The sequence below is a fragment of the Muntiacus reevesi genome, chromosome 22, assembly GCF_963930625.1.
Source record: "Muntiacus reevesi chromosome 22, mMunRee1.1, whole genome shotgun sequence".
Lineage (NCBI taxonomy): Eukaryota > Metazoa > Chordata > Mammalia > Artiodactyla > Cervidae > Muntiacus > Muntiacus reevesi.
The window spans coordinates 29421997-29444952 of record NC_089270.1 but is presented as its reverse complement, the minus strand read 5'-3'; the positions used below and the strand labels follow the sequence as shown (position 1 = coordinate 29444952).

The window sequence follows — 22956 nt, the reverse complement described above, 5'->3', positions numbered from 1 at the left end:
GATTCCATATGCTGTGTGGCATGGCTAGAAAAACATATATATATATATCTCCTTGCAATTCAGGATATTCTACCAAGTACTTACCAAAGAAATTAAAACGTAGGTCCACAAGAAGCCTTGCACAAGATATTCATAGCAACTTTATTCATGATAGCCAAAAAATAAACAGCCCTTCACCAGACCAGTGAAAAATTAAACTCTAGCATATTCATACAGTGGAATACTACTCAGCAATGAAAAGGGAAAAAAGCTGACACACAAAGATGAATCTCAACAAATGCAGAGTGGGAGAAATTTACATCAAGAATACATAATGATTCCATTTACAGGTGAAACTATGGTGAAAACAAAATCCTAACCAGAAAGGATGGAGGAGGAACAGGAACTGACTGCAGAAATGTTCTGATGTGATCCAAATGCTCCATAGTTTGTAAGAGGTTTGGGTTACATATCAACACTCATCAAAGTAACATTTGTTCACTTCACTTTACATTTTACCCCAAGAATAAGAAGTCTACTTAATAATATGGATGCTACAAAGCTTAAGATTCAAGTATAGATGTCTACAACTTGGACACACATAAACAAAATGCATTGATGGATGCACAGATATAAGAAAATATGGTAAAATGTTACTTGCAAAATCTAGGTAGTAGTATGTATAGGCATTAAATTTTTCCAAATATTTGAAGTTTTTATTAAAGTTTGTTATTAGAACATGTTGCAGAGGAAAGACATAAAAACCATTGCAGGTTATGGACTGTTGCTTAGATCCTGATTCAAATATACTTTTTAAGAAGTTATTTGATAAGAAATTAGTATTTTTAGGAGTAATGGTTGTTTTTTAAATTTTTGGGGGTTGAGCAGCATGTGGGATCTTATTTCCCTGACCAGAGTTTGAATCCACCCCCTCTGAATTAGAAGCTGAAGTCTTAAGCCAAGAAAGTCCCTAAAGTCCTCTTTTTAAAGAGAAATATAGGCTATATATATATCCAGAAAAAATGATGGTATCTTGAATCTGTTTTAAAATTAATGAGGATAAGTAGATGGGGATTATAAGAGAAAAAGAAATATGGGGAGATGATATGAAGACAATTTCATACCAAAAAAAAAAAAAATCCAAAAGCCCTCAAACATGAAGAATTTCTACATCTTAAGAGAATACCATTGTGTATTTTTAACCTTGGCAGGTTGGCAAAGAGTAGATTGCTAATACACTGTGTTCAGGGGCTGTGGAGAAATGGGGACTCGCATTGCTGGTGCAAACAAAGAAAAAACAAGCTATAGACAGAAACTGAATTTTAGATATGTTTACAAGTGCACATGCCCTGACCATTTATCCTATAGAGAAATTTACGCAAGTACAAAATGATCTAAATTTATACAAGGTAATTCATTCCAGCATTAAAATAGCAAATGACTATAAACAATGTATATGTTCATCAGTAATGACAGGTTAAACTATTAAATTACATCCACACTGTATAACCATTTTAAAAAATGAGAAAGCATTTTATGTACCAATATAAAATATTTAGGATGTATTAAATGGGGAAAAAAGGTAAAGAATAGTATACTATATTTTTTAAATAAATGAAAATGCCAGTATTCACCTATTATACAGTAAAATCACTGAAGTTTACATTAGAAAATATACCCATGATGACATGGTTGCCTGAGAAGAGGAACTAGGTGGTTGAAGTATAGGATGGAAGGAGACTGTTCACTGTACACCCCTTCATATCTCTTGAATTTTATTTCCTTCAGAAAGTAGAAACACAAAATTTTTAAATTATCCTATTTATTCTTGTATTATCAAGGCTTAACAACCAAAGTAAATCTTCCTATAGTCCTCTTCCTAAAATTCAGTAAGGAAACTACTCAAGTAAAAAAACTGGGCAAAAGATCTGAACATACAATTCACCAAAGACAACATGCCCATGCAAATGTATACAAAGATGTCAATATCTTATGCAATTTATGGACCTTCAAATTAAAACTAAATATCACTTGACACCTATGAGAATAGCTAAAATTCAAAACACTGACAACACCAAATGCTGGCAAGGATGAGTTGCTACAGGAATTCTTATTCATTCCTGGTGGAAATGCAAAATGGTACAACCATCTTGGAAGACATTTTGGCAGGTTTTCACAAAACTAAACATAGTGTTACCATATGATCCTGCAATCACACTCCTTGGTATTTACCCAAATGAGCTGAAATCTTATGTATACACAAAAAACCTACACACAAATGTTTATAGCAGCTTTATCCCCTTAGTACAAACTTCAGAGATTCATTTTCTAATCTGCTGAATTCAGGCAAGGAAAATGTATTCCTACTACATTAGAGCAATTTTTTTTTCCTAAACTGCTGAAACTTAGGCACTTTACTGCTGAGATATACCATTCTACTAGTTCAGGTCCTATCAACTGAATGTCAACCCTTTCACTTAATTTAGGGAAAATTCTTAAAGTAACAGTATGGTTTTTAACCCAGAGAAAAATCTCCAAATGAGAACATGCTGAGGCAAGGGGTCTCCAAACCCTGGGCCACGGAGCACTCGGTTAGGAAGTGAGCCACAGAACAGGTGAGCAGAAGGCGGGCAAGCAAACAAGAAAAGCTTCATCTGCACTTACGGGCATTCCCCATTGCTCAAAGAACCACCTGAGCTCCGCCTCCTATCAGATCTGCTGCAGCATAATAAATATAACGCCCTTGAATCATTCTGAAACCATCTGCGGAAAAATTGTTCCACAAAACTGGCCCCTGGTGCCAAAAAGGTTGCGGACCACTGTGCTAGGGGACTGTAGGGCAGAGGACGCCAATAGAGCATGTTAACTAAAAATTAGCGGGGTCACTTCCTCAAAATGTCACATAGACGGCAGTGGCTTTCTCTTGGTTCTTCCCGGCCACACTGCAGAAGTACTGAGGAGGATCCGGAGCCTTTCGCTCCATAGTGGGTTCAGTCTCCCTCTGCACCTGTCAGAAGCCTCTCACCCAGACACAGACGGACAAACAAAACGGCTACGCTTCACTCTCTGCTGACAGTGAGTGTATCAGATCAGAACAGAGTCTTCAGCAATGTTCCCCTTGGGAGCTATATGCTCCTTAACAGTATCCCCCCTTGTCATTCTTTTGAGCAGGCCGGAGGAGGATACAGGTAAATCTCAACACATCCAATCCCACTATTTCTGACAGCTTTACCAGAGGAGATTATAAAGACACAAAGGGCCCAAAGACAAGAGCAAATTCACTGCCACTATTTCTTTCAATAGAAAATGATGATGCACAAACCAGTTGTGTCACATTTTGAGAGGGGAAAGTATGTCTTTAGATGGGATAAAAATAAAAATTACTTTTATTTTATTATGTGCTTTTCTTCTCTTTCCTGAACTAATTTGCCTTGTCAGCTGTTACTAACATAAATTATGAGCAATAACCTATTAAAGGGAGTATTGGAAAGTATTACATGAATTCATGATATGACTTCCCAAGAATGCACACCAGTTTTGTGGGGTTTTTTTTTTTTTTGAGAACTCAGCCACTAGTACACTAAGAAGATATACCTCTTCGAGCTTACCCACCACAGAACATCTTAATGCCCTAAGAGTTGTACAGAGAGAGAGAGAAAAGATCATATTCTAATAGCTCATAGAGGTACAGACACCAGTTCACATAGCTCAGTACACTCAACCACGTATGAAAATACATTTCTATCTAGGTAGTAACATGGAAGATGTTAAACTGGTTGATTGACTCACATTCTTATAGGATGATAAAAACAAACACAACTAAAAATAAACCATTTCTTCTTATATTAATATACCAGGACTTGATGTAACAAAAATATATTAGGTTGATCACACACTCCAAAATAAATACTCTTAGGTAATCTTCAGCCTGAAACAAGTCTTCATTTATTGACTACTTACAGTACAGTGATTTCATCTTAGCTGGTATTCGAAGATGGTTATGTTTTAAGTGAGAGAAGGTATAATCTCTCTTTCAGATAACACCTCTCAGAAATCTGGGCTAATTCAACTTTAAGAACTAGAATTGCATCTCCTGGTAACCACGTGACAGTTGTCACCCTGAGAACAGGAACAAGGCAAAGAAACTATACAGAACTTTGATTCTCCTACACAGGTACACATAAAGTTAGTTTATTAATGACTACAGTTTGAAGCCAGCCATTTTGATCCAGTATTTAAATAACAAGCTGTTTAATATTAAAGCAGAAGGTACTGCCACAATGTGACAGAAATACAGCTTTACCAATAACCCTTTCACACAATTATACATTAAATACTATTTTTATTTAAGCAAGGCACCCCTACTTGTTCTAAAATATGGGATGTGCTACCCCACTGAAAAAGCAAATGAGGAGACACGATTTTTTCCTACCTAGAGCTGGTTTAAATTCAAGTGAAGCCATTAATGTCCTTACAAGTCAGGACTGTTATGACATGTCACTTCACAGTTCTTAGATTAACACACACCTTAAGGTTTACCCAAAAATCAAAACAAGGAGATGGGGGGGTGGGGCGCGGGGATGAGGAGGGGGTGGGTCAGACAACTTTTAAGTTGAGACTATAATTCCCTCCTTAATTATACAGGCACCAATATTAAATGCCTTTAGCACAAGGCTGAAAAAGGCAAAACATTTCTAAAGACATAAAACTGCCAAATTATTGTCATTTACACTCACTAACATGTGGTATTTATTTTCGGTTTTGATTTTTTTTTTTAAATCCCTACCCCTATCTAAGTAATCAAATACATCTAAAATTAAAATAACTCTGCGGAATTATAATGGTTCAAGGGCCTGAAAACTTTACTTGCTTTGGTGAGTATTTGGCTAAAATAAATCAGTATTTTATTCCATGAAAAGTTTTACACTGTATCTCTTAATTCATTGGCAAAAACCAAAACCTCAAAAGGATAATTTTTAAAATGGGACAAAGATTTTAAAGGACAGTGCTGAATAAAAATATGTAGTCTTCTGGGTCATAAATCATCTATGAAAACAAACTGTTTAATTATATAAAAAAGAGCAGATTTTTAAACCAGATCCTGGACAATTTAAACAAAAAAACTAAATTTGAGGTTTGTATCATAATCCTAAACTGAATCTTTTTCTCTGAACAGTCCACTATGGAATTTTCCTTATAAGCAATTAACCCAAAATCTTGAAATCGCTTCTCTAGCAGTTGCTGCTAAAAAACTGGAACTTTAGATCCCAAGTCCAAGAAAGACGTGCAAATGAAATGCTTCTTGCTTCATCCTGAAAATAAAACAAAAAAGTTGCACATTTTTACTCAAACTAAAAAAGTGCTGCACATATTTCCATATCATTTAAAACTATAAATTCAATACTTTGCTTTTTTCTGATTTACTGCAAGTTATCTAACTAACAATTAAGGTAAAGAAAATTAGTTAGGCATGAGTGTTTGCAGCCTGGTAGAAAGACAGCAGAGTTTTAAGGTTGAACACAAAATATATTTTACACAGATTTTATCTAATGTAAATATATAAGGCCCACAACTGTGGGATTTTATATCCAAAAATGGCCTATGACTACAGTAAAGAAATGCCCCATGTGTTTTCAAGAACTCATTACAGTTAAATGTTTTAAAGGAATGCACCACTACAGATAGAAAAATGATCACTATACATTAATTATGGGGAAAAAGATACCACACTGCACTGAGTCAGGGAAGCAACATCAAAACATATTTACTTGATTTGTCACAGATAAAACTCTATGAAATCTATGTCCTTCCTAGGACAACAATTTTCATGACACCATTTTAGGAAAAGAAACAGTAGTACATTAAACGTATATAAATCCATGATACACCCTGGTTTCAAATGTATTGTTTCAAACATCTTAAAAATACCTTCAGTTCAGTTCAGCTGCTTAGTCATGTCTGACTCTTTGTGATCCCATGAACTGCAGCACACCAGGCTTCACTGTCCTTCAACAACTCCCAAAGCTTGCTCAAACACATTCCCATAGACTCGCTAACACCATCCAACCATCTCATCCGCTGTTGTCCCTTTCTCCTCCTGCCTTCAATCTTTCCCAGCATCAGGGTCTATTCCAATGAGTCAGTTCTTCACATCAGGTGGCCCAAATATTGGAGTTTCAGCTTCAGCATCAGTCCTTCCAATGAATATTCAGGACTGATTTCCTCTAGGATAGACTGATTTGATCTCCTTGCTGTTGAAGAACTCTCAAGTCTTCTCCAACACCACAGCTCAAAAGCATAATTCTTCAGTGCTCAACTTTATGGTCCAACTCTCACATCCATACATGACTACTGGAAAAACTACAGCTTTGGCTGTATGGACCTTTGTTGGCAAAGTAATGTCTCTGTTTTTCAATGTGCTGTCTAGGTTGGTCATAGCTTTTCTTCCAAGGAGCAAGCGTCTTGTAATTTCATGGCTGAAGTCACCATCTGCAGTGATTTTGGAGCCCAAGAAAATAGTCTCTCACTGTTTCCATTGTTTACCCATCTATTTGCCATGAAGTGATGGGACCAGATGCCATGATCTCAGTTTTCTGAACATTGAGTTTTAAGCCAACTTTTTTCACTCTCCTCTTTCACTTTCGTCAAAAGGCTCTTTAGTTCTTCACTTTCTGCCATATGGGTGGTGTCATCTCCGTATCTGAGGTTACTAATATTTCTCCCAGCAATCTTGATTCCAGCTTGTGCTTCATCCAATCCAGCATTCCGCATGATGTACTCTGTATATACGTTAAATAAGTCGGCTGATAATATACAGCCTTGACGTACTGCTTTCTCAATTTTGAACCAGTCTGTCATTCCATGTCCAGTTCTAACTGTTGCTTCCTGACCTGCATACTGATTTCTCAAGAGGCAGGTCAGATGGTCTGGTATTCCCATCTCTAATCATTTTCCACAATTTGTTGTGATCCACACAGTCAAAGGCTTTAGTGTAGTCAATAAAGCGGAAGTAGATGTTTTTCTGGAACTCTCTTCCTTTCTTGATGATCCAACAGATGTTGGCAATTTGATCTTTGGTTCCTCTGCCTTTTCTAAATCCAGCTTGGACATCTGGAAGTTCATGGTTCACATACTGTTGAAGTCCTGCTTGGAGAACTTTGAACATTACTTTACTAGCATGTGAGATTAATACAATTGTGAGGTAATGAGAACATTCTTTGGCATTGCCTTTCTTAGGGATTGGAATGAAAACTGACCTTTTCCAGTCCTGTGGCCACTGCTGAGTTTTCCACATTTGCTTCCATATTTGACATGGATATGCTGACATATCCCTTGGGTGCAGCACTTTAACACTATCATCTTTTAGTATTTGAAACAGCTCAACTGGAATTCCACCACCTCCACTAGCTTTGTTTGTAGTGACACTTTCTAAGGCCCACCTGACTTTGCATTGCAGGATGTCTGACTCTAGGTGGATAATCACACCATTGTGGTTATCTGGGTCATGAAGATATTTTTTGTATAGTTCTTGCATGTATTCTTGCCACCTCTTCCTAATATCTTCTGCTTCTGTTAGGTCCAGATCGTTTCTGTCCTTTATCATTCCCATCTTTGCATGAAATGTTCCCTTGGTATCTCTAATTTTCTTGAAGAGACTTCTCGTCTTTCCCATTCTGTCATCTTCCTCTGTTTCTTTGCACTGATCACTGAGGAAGGCTTTCTTACCTCTCCTTGTTATTCTGTGGAACTCTGCATTCGAATGTGTATATCTTTCCTTTACTCCTTTGCCTTTCGCTTCTCTTCTTAGCTATTTATAAGACCTCCTCAGAAAACCATTTCGCCTTAGGAATTTTTCTTGGGGATGGTCTTGATCATTGCCTCCTGTACAATGTCATGAACCTCTGTCCATAGTTCTTCAGGCACTCTGTCTTATCAGATCTAAACCCTTGAATATATTTGTCCCCTCCCCTGTATAACCATAAAGATTTAAGTCATCACTGAATGGTCTAGTAGTTTTTCCTACTTTCTTCAATTTAAGTCTGAATTTGGCAATAAGGAGTTCATGATCTGAACCACAGTCAGCTCCTGATCTTATTTTCACTGACTATATAGAGATTCTCCATCTTTGGCTGCAAAGAATCAATCTGATTTTGGTATTGACCATCTGGTGGTGTCCATGTGTAGAGTTTTCTCGTGTGTTGTTGAAGAGGGTGTTTGCTATGACCAGTGCGTCTCTTGGCAAAACTCTGTTAGCCTTTGTCCTGGTTCATTTTGTATTCCAAGGCTAAATTTGCCTGTTACTCCAGGTATCTCTTGACTTCCTACTTTTGCATTCCATTCGCCTATGATGAAAAGAACATCTTTTTTGGGTGTTAGTTCTAGAAGGTCTTGTAGGTCTTCATAGAACCATTCAACTTCAGCTTCTTCAGTATTACTGGTTGGGGCACAAACTTGGATTACTGTGATATTGAATGGTTTGCCTTGGAAACAAACAAGAGATCATTCTGTCATTTTTGAGAGTGCACCCCAGCACTGCATTTCAGACTCTTGTTGACTATGACGGCTATTCCATTTCTTCTAAGGGCTTCTTGCCCACAGTAGTATATATAATGGTTCAGTTCAGTTGCTCAGTTGTGTCCGACTCTTTGCGACCCCATGGACCGCAGCACACCAGGCCTCACTGTCCATCACCAACTCGTGGAGTTTACCCAAACTCCCAACATCCAGTGAATCAGCAGTGCCATCTAACGATCTCATCCTCTGTCGTCCCCTTTTGCTCCTGCCCTCAATCTTTCCCAGCATCAGGGTCTTTTCAAATGAGTCAGCTCTTTGCACCAAGTGGCCAAAGAATTGGAGCTTCAGCTTCAACATCAGTCCTTCCAATGAACACCCATGACTGATCTCCTTTAGGATGGACTGGTTGGCTCTCCTTGCAGTCCAAGGGACCCTCAAGAGTATCTTCCAACACCACAGTTCAAAAGCATCAATTCTCTGGTGCTCAGCTTTCTTTCCAGTTCAACTCTCACATCCATACATGACTACTGGAGTTAAATTCACCCATCCCAGTCCATTTTAGCTCACTGATTCCTAAAATGTCAATGTTCACTCTTGCCATCTCCTGTCTGATCACTTCCAATTTACCTCGATTCATGGACCTAACATTCCAGGTTCCTATGCTATACAGTTCTTTACAGCATCGGACTTTACTTCCACCACCAGTCACATCAACCACTGGGTGCTGTTTTTGCTTTGGGTCTGGTCTCTTCATCCTTTCTCAAGTAACTTCTTCACTCTTCTCCAGCAGCACACCAGGCACCTACCAACCTGGGGAATTAATCTTTCAGTGCTATATCTTTTTGCCTTTTCATGCTGTTCATGAGGTTCTCAAGGCAATACTGAAGTGGTTTGCCATTTACTTCTCTAGTAGACCACATTTTGTCAGAAAACTCGCCACCATGACCTGTCCATCTTGCGTGGCCCTACAAGGCACGGCTCATAGTTTCACTGAGTTAGACAAGGCTGTACCTTAGAACTAAGAAATGTCAGTCAATTTTTTAGGAAGACAAGCTAATATGAGGCACATTTTCAGTGTATTATAATATAATATGCAGCTACTGAAGGTGAGGAGTTCTTTTTAGACACATAGCAAGATGAATGCTGGGAATGATGCAAAGAGATTCTAATGGGAAAATAAAGCCACTATAGGATCATAATGAATTCTATTTCCCAGAAGAATTTCATTTCTTATACTGAGGCTTCAATCATGATTAGTTTGATCTTTATTAAAATGAAAATGGTTTTACATATTACAAATTAGTGAGTTAATGATTAATTTATCAACTGAAAATAATTTCCACAAGTCTACCTCTTAAATTTACCTTATTATAACTGGAATCCTTTGAAGTCTTATTTTCCTTTCGGACATGAATTCAGGAACAATTCAATATACCTATGGTCTGAGAATAACATAAAAGAGTCCATTTTTAAAAAATTACAAAGGCAGAAGTAATATTGTAGCCATTTTTTTGAGTTTAGCCAGCAACTCAAACCCTCTGTCCCATCCTTTCCTTAGGTAAAAACTAAAACAAAACCAAAAAAACCTCCTAACTCTGGATAGAAATATGCAGAATAGTAAATAGACAAATAAATGCTTCTCATTATAATGTAGAGTTTTGTCCTCTTTACATTTACTTAATAGTAACAGCAGAGTACAGTTCCCCAATGAAAGACTTCTGGGTAAACTCTACAACAGAAAAAGGGATTTGTTGTCAAAACTGATAACAAAAATCATGGGCAGCACTTACGAACATGGGACCGATCCTTGAGCATAGCTGCAACAGCATCCTCATGGGTATCGAAGTGCACATCAGCTTCTCCAGTGGCCTTCCCACTGGAACTGTATTCCATGGTGATTCTAACAGGCTTTAATGGAGCAAAAAACTAAACAAACAAAGGGAGCCAAAAGGAACATAATGTTACTAGGTCCAATTTCTAGAAGTCTGGCGGCACTGCACTTTTCTTTCAGACTCTAATTCATACATCTAATAAGTTTATTTTTAGGAAATCTCTTTAAGCAACTATGTAATTACACGTCTACCACTTCTTTTGGCTCTTCTGATCTTCTTAGAACTCAAGGTTATATTTCAAATATCTGTTCACAGAGAACTTACACTACAAACACAATAATACAAATAGTTTTCAAACTTTCCTTTATATCAACAAGGACTACTTATATTATTCCTCCCACATACATCCTTCTCTGTTTCTAAAAAAAAATCACCCATCAAAAATACTTCATTTTTTAATAATCATTCATTTTTACCATGTTTTAATCAGACATGCAGCTAATAATCATTTCCTCACCATACCGCCTAAACAGAGCTACCACAATGAGTGGTTAATATTCCAAATCAAAGCAACAGAAAGCAATTCTTTAATGAGACTATGCAACCTTCATTTGAGTAAAGACATGATTCCTATTAGGCTTTTTGAAATAATGAAGACAATTCCTGATGCCCCACTGCTAACTGAAGGCTCCAGTTTTGGATCTACCTTAAGTATACATCCTCAAGTTCAGAAAATCAGTAAGTACTTTGTTGTTTCATATCTTTTCATTTCATATAGTATCTATCGTAAAATAAAAAATCTTTTTCCTTTGAATACTAAACCTATACCATATTATTCTACATCTGTAAAATCTTTTTATCCATTATATATATGACTTTAAAATGAAATAAAACCCACATTTCTCAGCCAACGAAAAAAAAACAAGCTTCCAGAGTCATGGAGATGCCATCTTGCTGTCCAAAGATACTACAGAATCACTGTTACTTTTCTTCTCTACCTTCCCCAAATAGAAGTTCAAAACTTCAGAACTGTTGTTCAAAGCTATTGAGATTGGATATCTTACTGCCACATACATTTATAATGTCTTGGGCATTGGCTTGGAAAGGCAATCCTCTCATGTGGACAAAATGTAGTGAAGACGTAGTTCCAAAATCAACAGCCTCTGGAAGCTTTTCTGACATCTCCTTAGGCAATTCTGACAAGTAGAACAAAAAGCACTGTCAGGAACATCAAAGCTTCAGGAATTATTAGCAGACTGCAATTAGAAATGACTTTAATGTCAAAATCCTCAATTCCTCTTCAAATAGTAAGGAAGAGGGCTTCCACTTTAAAAGCCAGTCATCTGAAATTTCCCCCCTAAGAGATATCACCTGAACACTTATAAGGATTTAGTGTCTCAAACCATTACCAGATTATAAAGAACATATCTTTCTCTAACAACAAAGAGAAGGAAAAACAATTATGAATGAAAAAATAAAGGTGAGAAAAATTTCCTGGGTTATAATCACTTAAAAAAAATTAATATGGTAACGGGATATTTCTAGGGCACAAACTTAGAATGTATTTATCAAACTTTCAAGATTCTAAACACTGTTTTGGGATTAAGAATCAAAGGAATATTTAAATACAGAGGTAGACAATATTCCTTCCTTTGTCAACAATCTTGCTTTCTTACACACATCTTTTCCCAACTTAAGTTTAAAATGCTGACAAACTTACTCCTTTTTGTTATATATGTGAAACCTAGCTTTTGACACAGAATCTACAAAAAAATAAGTAAAGTTTTTAATAACCTGTATCTTCGGCCTGTATAGTCAACACTTCATACCCTGTATGTGGAACCTCTGGATACAGAGGGCTGACTATCAGACTTGAGCATTCATGGATTCTGGTATCCACGAGTACTGGACCCAACCCCCTGTGAATACTGAGGGAAGACTGTGTTCACAGTACACACTACACTCAAAGATACATTAAATATTTAATTCAATACCCTTTATCCTATACTCTTACAATATCATACAACATGATCATAAAACAGGTTTTTGTTTTTGTTTTTTTCAATGAATATCAAAACATACAAGGCAGACCCAATGAGTTGCAATAAGAGACAAGTCCTTACCTATTTCCTTCTCACTTTCAAAAGCTGTCATGGGTCGGACATCCTCATTTACTTCATGCTCTTCAAAGACCATTTCTGGCTCAGTTATATATTTAGCAGTGGGAGAAGATGCTATTTTCTTTCCCTTATGAGAACCAACGTGTGTTCGAACTTCATTCCTTCTGCTTGGAAATATCTCTATATATCTATGTCAAAACAAAAGTGAATATGTACACATTAACTTCATAGTGAACTCTTTTAAAATAAAATATGCATATATATTTTCAAAGGTTAACAAACATGGGTGTCCAAAGATAACAGGTGGGGGAAAAAGTAAGAATGGACATAGACATTAGCTCATGAAAAAGTACTCTCAACAGACCAGGTCAATGATTTTATCCTCTCCAAGAAAACAGTTTTCTTTTACCAATGTTTTCTACCCCATTTCACTTCACAACGACAATATGCAAAGGTCAACTGTGTATATAAAAAGAATCTGTTAAGAAAGGTTTTATTTTTTTAATACAGTTGATTAATAATCTCTTGAGGTCTTATAAATCACTTCTGTGAAAATTCATCATATCTGCCAAGACATTAAAAGTCACTGTATATGACGAGCTAACTTGCCTCAGGACTTAACTAGAGGCTAAGGAGAATTCATGAACTAAATGTCAGTTCTAACTTCCTTTCTGTATGGCTGTGGAACTATTAAATTCAAGCTTCTGGAACCAGTTTCCTTTTTCTGAACAATGCTTTTCCAAATTAGGTTATCAAGCTCAAATTATAGGAGTCATTTGCATTTACAGACCTAGACGGGCAACTTTTCTTAAATTTACTAAAGAGATTTATTGTGCTCATGCTTAACTGTGTCCAACTCTTTGTGACCACATGGACTCTAGCCTACCAGGCTCCTGTCCATGGAATTTTCCAGGCAAGAATACTGGAGTGGGTTGCCATTTCCTCGTCCAGCATGGATCTTCCCAACCCAGGGATCCAACCCACATCTCTTGCATTGGTAGGCAGATTCTTTACTGCTGAGCAACTGGTAAAACTCTATCGAGTATCCATGTTAAAATGTTAACCCGAATAAATCTTAGATTTTAACATCTGGTTATCAGGAAATAACACAGGATACAAAGAAGTAAGATAAAGGACACCATGAGGAAGCAAAAATATAAATACAGAATGTAAGACACTATACAGGACCACTGACTCAATTTCTTCAAAAGCCAACTGGATTTTAAAAGAGGTTGGGGGGGAGGGGGAGGTGAATTCCCTGGTGGTCAAGTGGCTAGGACTCAGTGCTTTTATTGCTGTGGGTGTGGGTTCAATCCCCATTCGGGGAACGCAGATCCCACAAGCTACGTGGCATGGCCTAATGGGGAAAAAAAAATAATAAAAAGGAGAAGGGAATAAACAGGGAAAGGGGATTTGCTCAAACTTAACAGAATTGGAAGCATAACAATCAAATGCAATGTGTGGACCATGTCGAGATTTTGGTAGGGGAAAAGAAGGCAACTAGAAAAGGACACTCTGGGTATAAACAGGAAAATGTGGTTATGGACTGGCATTAGATAATAAATATTGAGATCATGTTAAAAAAAGAAAAGACAAACTGAAAAAACAGATGCAGCAAATATAACAAATGTTAACAATTTATTCATCTAAGTGATGGACATGTGACAGCTCATGTCTGTATTGAAATAATTTTACAGTCATGTTTCACTGTGTTCATCAGAATGACCCAATGTTTGATCTTTCTACATCTTTACTATCTGCTTCACTCACCGGTTGCCAATTTCTTCCCTGTGTTTCAAAAGGGCTTGGCTGGCCATTTCTGGTTCTTCAAACTGCACATAGGCTTCTCCTGTTTTTCTTCTCCCTCTATAATCCATGACAAACGTAATGTCTACTATATTCAGTCCTAGGTGTCCAAAAATTATTACAAATTAGTGCTGCTAACAGGAGCTTTCTTAGTTTTACGACTTAATACATTCAATCACATACTAATAATTTCTTTTTTAATTTTATTAGTAAAATTGTGTGGCTAGTTTGCCAGTCTCAAAGCCTATACCTGCCTAATGGGAAGAAAATTATTATGCAGTCAAAAGCCAGTAACACTCACCTATTCCCAGAATGTTTAGGGTTCAAGCAGTCCATCTAAAAAACAACTCTCTTTTTTTGCCATTAATTACAGATTAGGGGAAATAGAAATTTAGACTAACATCACTACTGATGCATATCTTACTGCTAAGAATTAGATATTAATGTTTTTAAGTCATATAAATTGCTGTCTTAGACAAATGCAGCCACTTTTATGAAAGAATGCTTTCCTCATAGAAAAAAATAAAAACTTCACGTGAAATCACTTTTAAATATGATACCCTCAAGGATCAGCATGATAGCTCAAAATACTTATATAATCTATAAATACTGCAACTCCAAATGAAGACTTTTCCCCTCAACAAGTGGGCCGTAGGAAGCATCATTATGAACAAAGCTGCTGGAGGTGATGAAATTCCAGTTGAGCTATTTCAATCCCTAAAAGATGATGCTGTGAAAGTGCTGCACTTGATATGCCAGCAAATTTGGAAAACTCAGCAGTGGCCACAGGACTAGAAAAGGTCAGTTTTCATTTCAATCCCAAAGAAAGGCAATGCCAAAGAATGCTCAAACTACAGCACAATTGCACTCATCTCACACGCTAGTAAAGTGATGCTCAAAATTTTCCAAGCTAGGTTTCAACAGTACATGAACTGTGAACTTCCAGATGTTCAAAATGGTTTTAGAAAAGGCAGTGGAACAAGAGATCAAATTGCCAACATCTGTTGGATCATCGAAAAAGCATGAGTTCCAGAAAAACATCTATTCCTACTTTATTGACTATGCCAAAGCCTTTGACTGTGTGGATCACAACAAACTGTAGAAAATTCTTAGAGATGGGAATACCAGATCACCTGACCTGCCTCTTGAGAAACCTGTATGCAGGTCAGGAAGTAACAGTTAGAACTGGACATGAAACAACAGACTGGTTCCAAATAGGAAAAGGAGTACTTCAAGGCTGTATATTGTCACCCTGCTTATTTAACTATATGCAGAGTACATCATGAGAAATGTTAGGCTGGATGAAGCACAAGCTGGAATCAAGATTGCAGGGGAAAATAACAATAACCTCAGATATGCAGGTGACACTACTCATATGGCAGAAAGAGAAGAACTAAAGAGCCTCTTGATGAAAGTGAACGAGGAGACTAAAAAAGTTGGCTTAAAACTCAACATTCAGAAAACTGAGATCATAGCATCTGGTCCCATCACTTCATGGCAAATAGATGGGGAAACAGTGAACAACTTTATTTTCTTGGGCTCCAAAATCACTGCAAATTGTGACTGCAGCCATGAAATTTAAAGACACTTACTCCTTGAAAGAAAAGCTATGACCAACCTAGACAGCATATTCAAAAGCAGAGGCATTACTTTTCCAACAAAGGCCCGCCTAGTCAAAGCTATCGTTTTTCCAGTAGTCATGTATGGATCTGAAAGTAGGACTATAAAGAAAGCTGAGCACCGAATTGATGCTTTCAAACTCTGGTGTTGGAGAAGACTATTGAGAGTCCCATGGACTGCAAGGAGATCCAACCAGTCCATCCTAAAGGAAATCAACCCTGAATATTCATTGGAAGGATTAATGGTGAAGCTAAAACTCCAATACTTTGGCCACCTGATGTGACGGGCTAACTCATCTGAAAAGACTGTGATGTTGGGAAAGACTGAAAGTGGGAGGAGAAGGGGATGACAGAGGATGAGATGGTTGGATGGCATCACCAACTCAATGGACATGATTTTGAGTAAACTCCGGGAGTTGGCGATGGTCAGAGAGGCCTGGCCTGCTGCAGTCCATGGGGTTGCAAAGAGTCAGACACGACTTAGCAACTGAACACAACTGAACTGACTGACTAGGAAAATGTTCACCGAAGATAAAAGGAAACAACGGAGGGAGAAGACTGTTGCTGTTGTTTAGTCTCTTAGTCATGTCTCACTCTTTTTGACTCCATGGGCTCTAGCCTGCCAGGCTCCCCTGATTATGGGATTTCCCAGGCAAGAATAGTGAAGTGGATTGTCACTTCCTTCTCCAGGGGATCTTCCTGACCCAGGGACTGAACTGAAGTCTCCTGCACTGGCAGGCGGATTCTTTACCACTAAGCCACTACGGAAACCCAGAGGAAGATGAAATGAGGTCCCAAACATGATATAACTGAAAAGCACCTGCAAAGAAATCTACGATGTCTTTCTCATTGCAACTATAAGGAAGTCCTCTCAAGCGAACCACGCCATCATTTACCACAGGTGCAGACTTGACATGCAGGCTCTTCATTAAGGCATCCACATCTTCATTGTTTATCTCATAGACTAAGCAAAAGAGCACAAAAGGTATGCAAGATTTACATAACAAAGAATCCATAAAAAATAATCACATTGGGTAGGTTATATAAGACTCTAAAAACATATGTATTAATACTTCTCTGGTGAAAAAAATAAATGACATTTGTCAGATGTTTACCCTGAGCCAGCTGTAACATCACAATGTCAGAGGTCAACTTTGTCAACATCCTCATTTTACAGACAAGAAACAGAGATTATTTTTGGCTTCATTTTCCCACCTTGGAAAAGGGTTATTCACAGTATCTAACTACTTCACTATTCATAATATTTAACATAGGATCAAATGAAACTGCCTTGAAAAGCACAGTCTAACATGATGATCCCAAAAAGCAATAATATGACTTCACGTACCTTCCACATACCGCTGCCCCATGTACATGCGGTGTTTTTCTAAGGCTTTTTGCACATCCTGCTCTGACTCCATTTCAATTAAGGCATCACCCCTTCGTTTCCCATCTCTATTTAAGAGGAAGTGAATTCCATTCTCACCATTGCGAATTCTGCAGTCTGAAAGTTTGTGAGTAAAATCAATCAAAACCAGAAATCAAAGTTTTAGCTCAATCATATCAGTACAAGTCATCAGATTTGCAATCTTCCAACAACAAAACGAAGCAGTATCCAAACTGCCCGCCATTTTCCTTACACAAACCTTCAGCACCAAAGGCATCCAAATGCTAATGATGGTGGTAGTCTCTTAGATGTTCCGTGTGGAAAAGATAAGCAAACTTTTATCACGTAAGTTTATGACCTCATGATCAGTAAATGCCAAATCAGGTTAGGCTCAACACAAAATGTGATTAATATATCCTTCCAAATGTTTCTACACTTGGTTTAACATCATTCAAAGAATTAAAATATGGTTAGGTTTATGCATAAGTGTCTTCTTTGTTATGACCATATCCATAAGAACTCTAAAATATCTCCTATCAGAATAATTTTGCAACATAATTTAACTTTTCCTCTTTTTCATTACCAAGAAAAGACATCCCCAAACTGCACACTCCTTACATTGGGAGCAAGTTGAACATGTAAATACAACACACATCAGGTACTTAATATAGTATTACATGTTCATTTAACATGTAACATTTAAGTCAGCACTTTCTAGAAGCCTCTTAAGAAGCAGGAAAATTAAAATCATAGGAAGATACAAAAGATCAAGATCAACCATAAATGCTAAACCTTCAAACATGTTACTAAAGGGACAATAACAACAAATATATGTGTTACACAAAGAGCTACTCAAGTATATTCTAACGTATTTCCACTAACAGGTTATGCACACATTAAAACTTCTGAGAAAACTCGTTTCATACCATATAGTTTTAACATTAAAATTTTTGCTATATTTAAGGTCTTAAAATCTGGTATATATGACAAATAATATATATGATGTCCCCAGAACGTGACCATTTCCATTCATCAAATAAGATAGTCTAACTTGGATTTTATGGGACTACCTTTTACGCACATACATAAAATATACCTGAGAAAAAGCTAAGCACATCTTCTACAGTGCAGGACCATGGTAATCCTTGAGCTCGAATGAGATAAACATCATCCACTTCCTCTCCCAACTTGGACGGAGGCAATTCATACTCAGGGAGAGGTGGAAGGTCCTCCAGGTAGGTAGTTTTGGATTCCTTCCAAGAGAAATGAAGAATTGCAGAAATATTTCTTGAACAGGTACTTAACAAATGTTTATTTCTACAAAAACACTCTGTTATTCTTTAGAGACAATTTGTTATTTCAGAGGCAAGGAAAATTCACAAATCTAACTCATCCTGTTCTGGCTTACACTGCACATCCTAAAGCAAGAAGCATACACAGCCTAATGGCTTGGCAGAACAAAAATTTTATTCCAGGCTTGTTTTTAAATTTATCAATCTCAAATTACACCTATTAGTGTTTTAGTTAAGGCGGGACAAGAGAGGTCCCTTCAATTGGACAAATATACAAACACCTCCTAACTACAGTAGGCCACAACTAGGCTTCCATCTCAAAAAGCTTAGCATGTAGCGTAGGACAAGGACACAAATAAGATGTTTCAAGTGTTACAGCTATGATACAAGATATTATAGAAATTGAAAACAGAGCACAAACAAAAGAATCAAGACAAGATATGAGATGAGCACTGAAGGAAGGCTAGAATTCTGAGAGCAATATATCTTTATAACAAACAGTAGGAACAGAAGCCCATTTGCAAAACAGCAATAATTGCATTTGGCTAAACTGCAGGGTGCAATTAGGAGCCAAAGAAGATGAGCTGGCAAAAGGAACTGGGTACCATAGAGCAGAGGGACTGGAGTGTTAAGCTCAGTGTGCGTCCTTAAATTGGTAGGCAAAGGGGAGCTAATAAAAGACATTTAGGAGTGCATAAATCAACAAGTCAGCAGGATGCTTGGAAAGCCTAACCTGTCAACTGGCATGTCAGGTCAACTGAATAAGGAAAAGATCATTCATCGCAAAAGCAGTAGTGTGAGGTAACTGGAGCTTGAGATACATCCAAAAAACTCTCATTTTACCAGACTAAACAAAAAGTAGAACATAACAAGGTTCTAACAAGCACCAGAACCATAGCCAGCGAAGACAACTCGGGTTTTAAGACTTGCGCTCTACTAGGCTAAGGAAACGGATTCCTTTGTACCATCCTACCATTTACATGAAAACTTGTCTAGCTGTAAGAAGTCAATGATAAATGTAAATGTGTAGCACAGGCCTAATACGTATTTAATAAGAATGCAACAAGCACTACGATTATCAACAAGGGAAGACAGGCTTTAAGTCAAGTGACTTGCACTCTACTCAAAAGAGATACTTCAGTGTTTTTTATGTTCCCGTCATTTTCATGACGATTTAAATAATTTTAAGGAATCAATAATGCAAGCACAGTATAATACTAGTAAAGGCTCAACACGTATCATTATATTAGCCAAATTCACAGAAACAAATATCAGAAAAAGAGAGCAGCCAGGTCACAAAGGCATACTATTTTCTTTTAATCAAAACAGCATTCCCCATTTTCCCAGAATTCCATAAACATCAGAAGCTTTTACAAAAAAGGGCAGCAAAAACTATTGGGCCCGGATTCAAATCCATTATCTAAGCCACTGGCAGATATCAGCCATGCTGATCAGCTTCCCAGTTTCCCTAAGTTCAAGGAGAAGCACAAACTGAATTAACATAAATATGACCCAAGGCATCAGGACCATGGTGGTCAAAAAAGTGTGCTGACATTTCCCAGACGCCACGCTAACAAGCAGAAGGAAAGCTTCCTACGAGGCGCAAAATATTTGCAATCCGTACACACTCACTAAAAAAACCAAGCAAATTACTGTAGAGTCACTCCTGGGTCCCCAAGTCATCATCAGCCCCAGACGCCTTCTCTCCTCGGCCCCCCTCCCCCCACATCGGTCTCCAAGCTGTCCTTCCCACCGGCGGTGACCCACGGTCCTAAAGGACCTTCCGTCAGAAGAGGCGGAGGTGACCTTCAGTAACTGGGCCAACCCGCCTTTCCCCGGGGACTCCAGAGCAAGGACAGCGCCGGGGACCAGCCTGCTTCTGCCCCCCACCCCCGCACCAACCCAGCCCACGCGAGTGCGGGAAGCTTCGCAGCAGCGGACCGCGAGGTGCGCCGAGGGCCGCCCAGGCCTACAGCTCGGGCGACACAGAAAGTCCCGACCCTCCGGGGGTCCAGCCTCCCAACTTCACGACCAGGGGGGCGGGGAGCGACAGGGATGCGCGGCGGGGACGGAGACCGCCTCACAAAACCTACCATAGGCCGGCGGGAAACAAGGCCTCAACATTCACCCCCAGTCACACTTACACTGCCCAACCGACCACAGACTCGAGAGGAGAACAAAAACAAGGAGAAAAGCCGAGGCCGGGGAAAGCGTCCCTTGTTCTGGGGCCCAATAGGAGGACTGGGCGGGCGGGGGTGGGAGCGGAAGGGGGGTGCGGCGCGTGCCGCGGAACCCCGCGCGCGCCGGCGAGACGCACGCCGAGGGGAGCGGGCGCGCGGCCGGGGAGCCCTTCGCGGCACCCACGTACCTGGCTGTAGCCCCGCGCCGGGCCCGCCGCAGCCGCCGCCAGTGACTGCGGCAGCAAAGGGGCGCGCAGGGCCGGGTACGAGGCGGCGGCGGACGCGGCCGCGGTGGGAGGGCCCGCCAGCCTCCCGGCGGTCACAGGCCCGCTCTGGAAGCCCCGCGTCTGAGAGGCGGCGGCCGCGGCGGCCCCGAGCAGCAGCAGCAGGCGGCGGCGGCCCGAGACTCCCGAGGGAAAGGAGCCGGCGGTCGAGAAAAAGGGCAGGCAGGCGGCGCCGGTGCGCCGGCAGCTGCTGCAGTTGCAGCCGCAACCGCGGAGCAGCGCCCCGAGCACCCAGCGCGTCCCGGCCATGGACTCCGGAGGCGGCGCGGGGCCTGAAGGCGGCTGCGGCGGCAGCGCCAGCGGAGAGGAAGTGGAATCCAGGGCCGGGGAGGGGTGGCCAGGCACATGCGCCGCCGGCACCGGGGGCAGCGGCGAGTCGGCAGGAGGCGGAGAGCTCGCGGCTCCGCCCGGTCTCCGCCCTCGGGGCGTGGCTGCCCGCTGGTAGGGCGGGGCCGGGGACCGGTACGACCCGCCGGCGGTTCTTTCACTTTGTGGAAACTGAGGCCTGAAGAGGACTTCCGGTTCTGAGAGGGCTGTCCCCTGGAGACGCCCGACGCCGGGCGCTTTCTCTCGCCTTGTGAGGTGAGGGCCCAAAGCGCCGCTTCTGGAGGAAATTGGTTATAATTGATGATGCTGGCGGAGATTTAATAACACCCCCCCCCCTTCTCCGCCCAGCTTGGGTTATGTGTGGAAAGCCAACTATATTATTTATAAAATGAAATCTGTAGATATTTATATGTTAATAAAGTATATACATATTCTTCCGGTGTTGGAAAATTCACTCCAGACCACTTAGCTTTTATGGAAGACCCACATTAGTACCTTTTTTTGTGAGTATAAAGCTGTGATTTTTTTTTTTTTTAACTTTTATGTGAAAAGATGAAAATTGAAAATAACAGCGTCTGTTTTGCAGCAGCCTTGGTAGAGGCTGAGGTGGCATCACCAAGCTTTCTCTTGGGAAACTGTACTCAGCATCTCCCTTGCCGTAGCTTTGAACTGCGTCTTTGAGCGTCTGTGCTTTATCGCCTTAGCAAGATGTGTGCTGGGGTAATTGCTTGCTCCCTTTATGCCATTTTGGCTTCCAACAGGTTTCATAGGAAAGCTCTGCTTTCGAGCGAAACGTGTGGAACAGATCAGAGGGTCCCCTGAGGATTCAGTGTATTCACAAATAGACAAAAAGAGGTTTGCGAAGGACTGCTTGTGCTGTTTTCTTCCTGCGGCCAGAACCCCCCTCAGGTTTTGTGTTTTGTTTTGTTTTGATTTTAATCACAAATAATGCTTTAAATTATTTAGCCTCTTACAGTACATAACAGAAACTGACAAATCCATGATGTTTAGTTACTAAGGTCTGTCCAACTCTTGACATGTCATGGACTGTAGCCCACCAGGCTCTTCTGTCCATGTAATTTCCCAGGCAAGCGTCTCAGGTTTTAGTAGGCAATTTAAAAAAAAGGAAAAAATTCAGAGAGTGAAAAATAGAAAAAGCTAAAATTTTTAAACTTTGTTGTAGAAAATCTCAAAAGTGTGTTTTCTTTCATCTGCCTTCATTACCACTCCCAACCATTTTTTTCCCTTAATTGGAATATTTTAAAGCAAACTCCAAAGATCATGTCAATCAATCTTTCGGTATTCATGTTAAACTGATGACTTAGGAAAAAATGACATTCGGATTAGTTGCATTAAAAAACAAAATTCAACAGTATAATTTAAAGATCTTCCTGGCTTTATTTAATAATTCATGAATTGGGCAGCATCCCATCTCGCAGGTAAAAAGGAGCCCCCAGGAGCTGTACAAAATGAAAGACTTTTCTAGGCAGAAGAGGGCAGGACAGAGAAATTACACAAGCAAAAAGTGCATTGGTTGTGCCAAGGTCTCTTTCCTTTAGTAGGTAGTTGGGGTCTATCAGGAAGATTCTATCCCTAGTGGGGTAAGGTAATTCCTG

At 39.6% G+C, this 22956-nt stretch overlaps 1 protein-coding gene across 2 annotated transcripts; it reads right to left on the bottom strand.

Moving 5' to 3' along the window:
* Positions 1 to 117: 117 nt before the first annotated feature.
* GRSF1 (G-rich RNA sequence binding factor 1) lies at positions 118 to 21363 on the bottom strand. Of its 2 annotated transcripts, none has more exons than XM_065914059.1 (10): positions 20918 to 21363; positions 18354 to 18510; positions 17219 to 17374; positions 16691 to 16834; positions 14216 to 14351; positions 12449 to 12633; positions 11400 to 11521; positions 10284 to 10419; positions 9858 to 9935; positions 118 to 5291 (listed from the first exon to the last, which is right to left on the bottom strand). In XM_065914059.1, the coding sequence occupies exons 1-9, from the start codon at positions 21260 to 21262 to the stop codon at positions 9886 to 9888; spliced, it is 1431 nt and encodes a 476-aa protein (XP_065770131.1). In that variant the 5' UTR covers positions 21263 to 21363; the 3' UTR covers positions 118 to 5291; positions 9858 to 9885. The 2 variants fall into 2 exon arrangements, with proteins under 2 accessions (XP_065770131.1, XP_065770132.1); XM_065914060.1 differs by lacking the exon at positions 20918 to 21363 and adding an exon at positions 20643 to 20773.
* Between the last annotated feature and the right edge of the window lie 1593 nt (positions 21364 to 22956).

Bases quoted from the DNA above. Each gene is read 5' to 3' on its own strand.
- GRSF1 (XM_065914059.1), bottom strand. From the start codon at position 21,262: ATGGCCGGGACGCGCTGGGTGCTCGGGGCGCTGCTCCGCGGTTGCGGC. The intron at 17,375-18,353 runs GTATATTTTATG...ACAAACTTTCAG, and splicing joins TGTGCTTAGCTTTTTCTCAG to ACTGCAGAATTCGCAATGGT. The intron at 10,420-11,399 runs GTATGTGGCAGT...TTGTTTGTTTAG, and splicing joins ATGCCCAAGACATTATAAAT to TTTTTTGCTCCATTAAAGCC.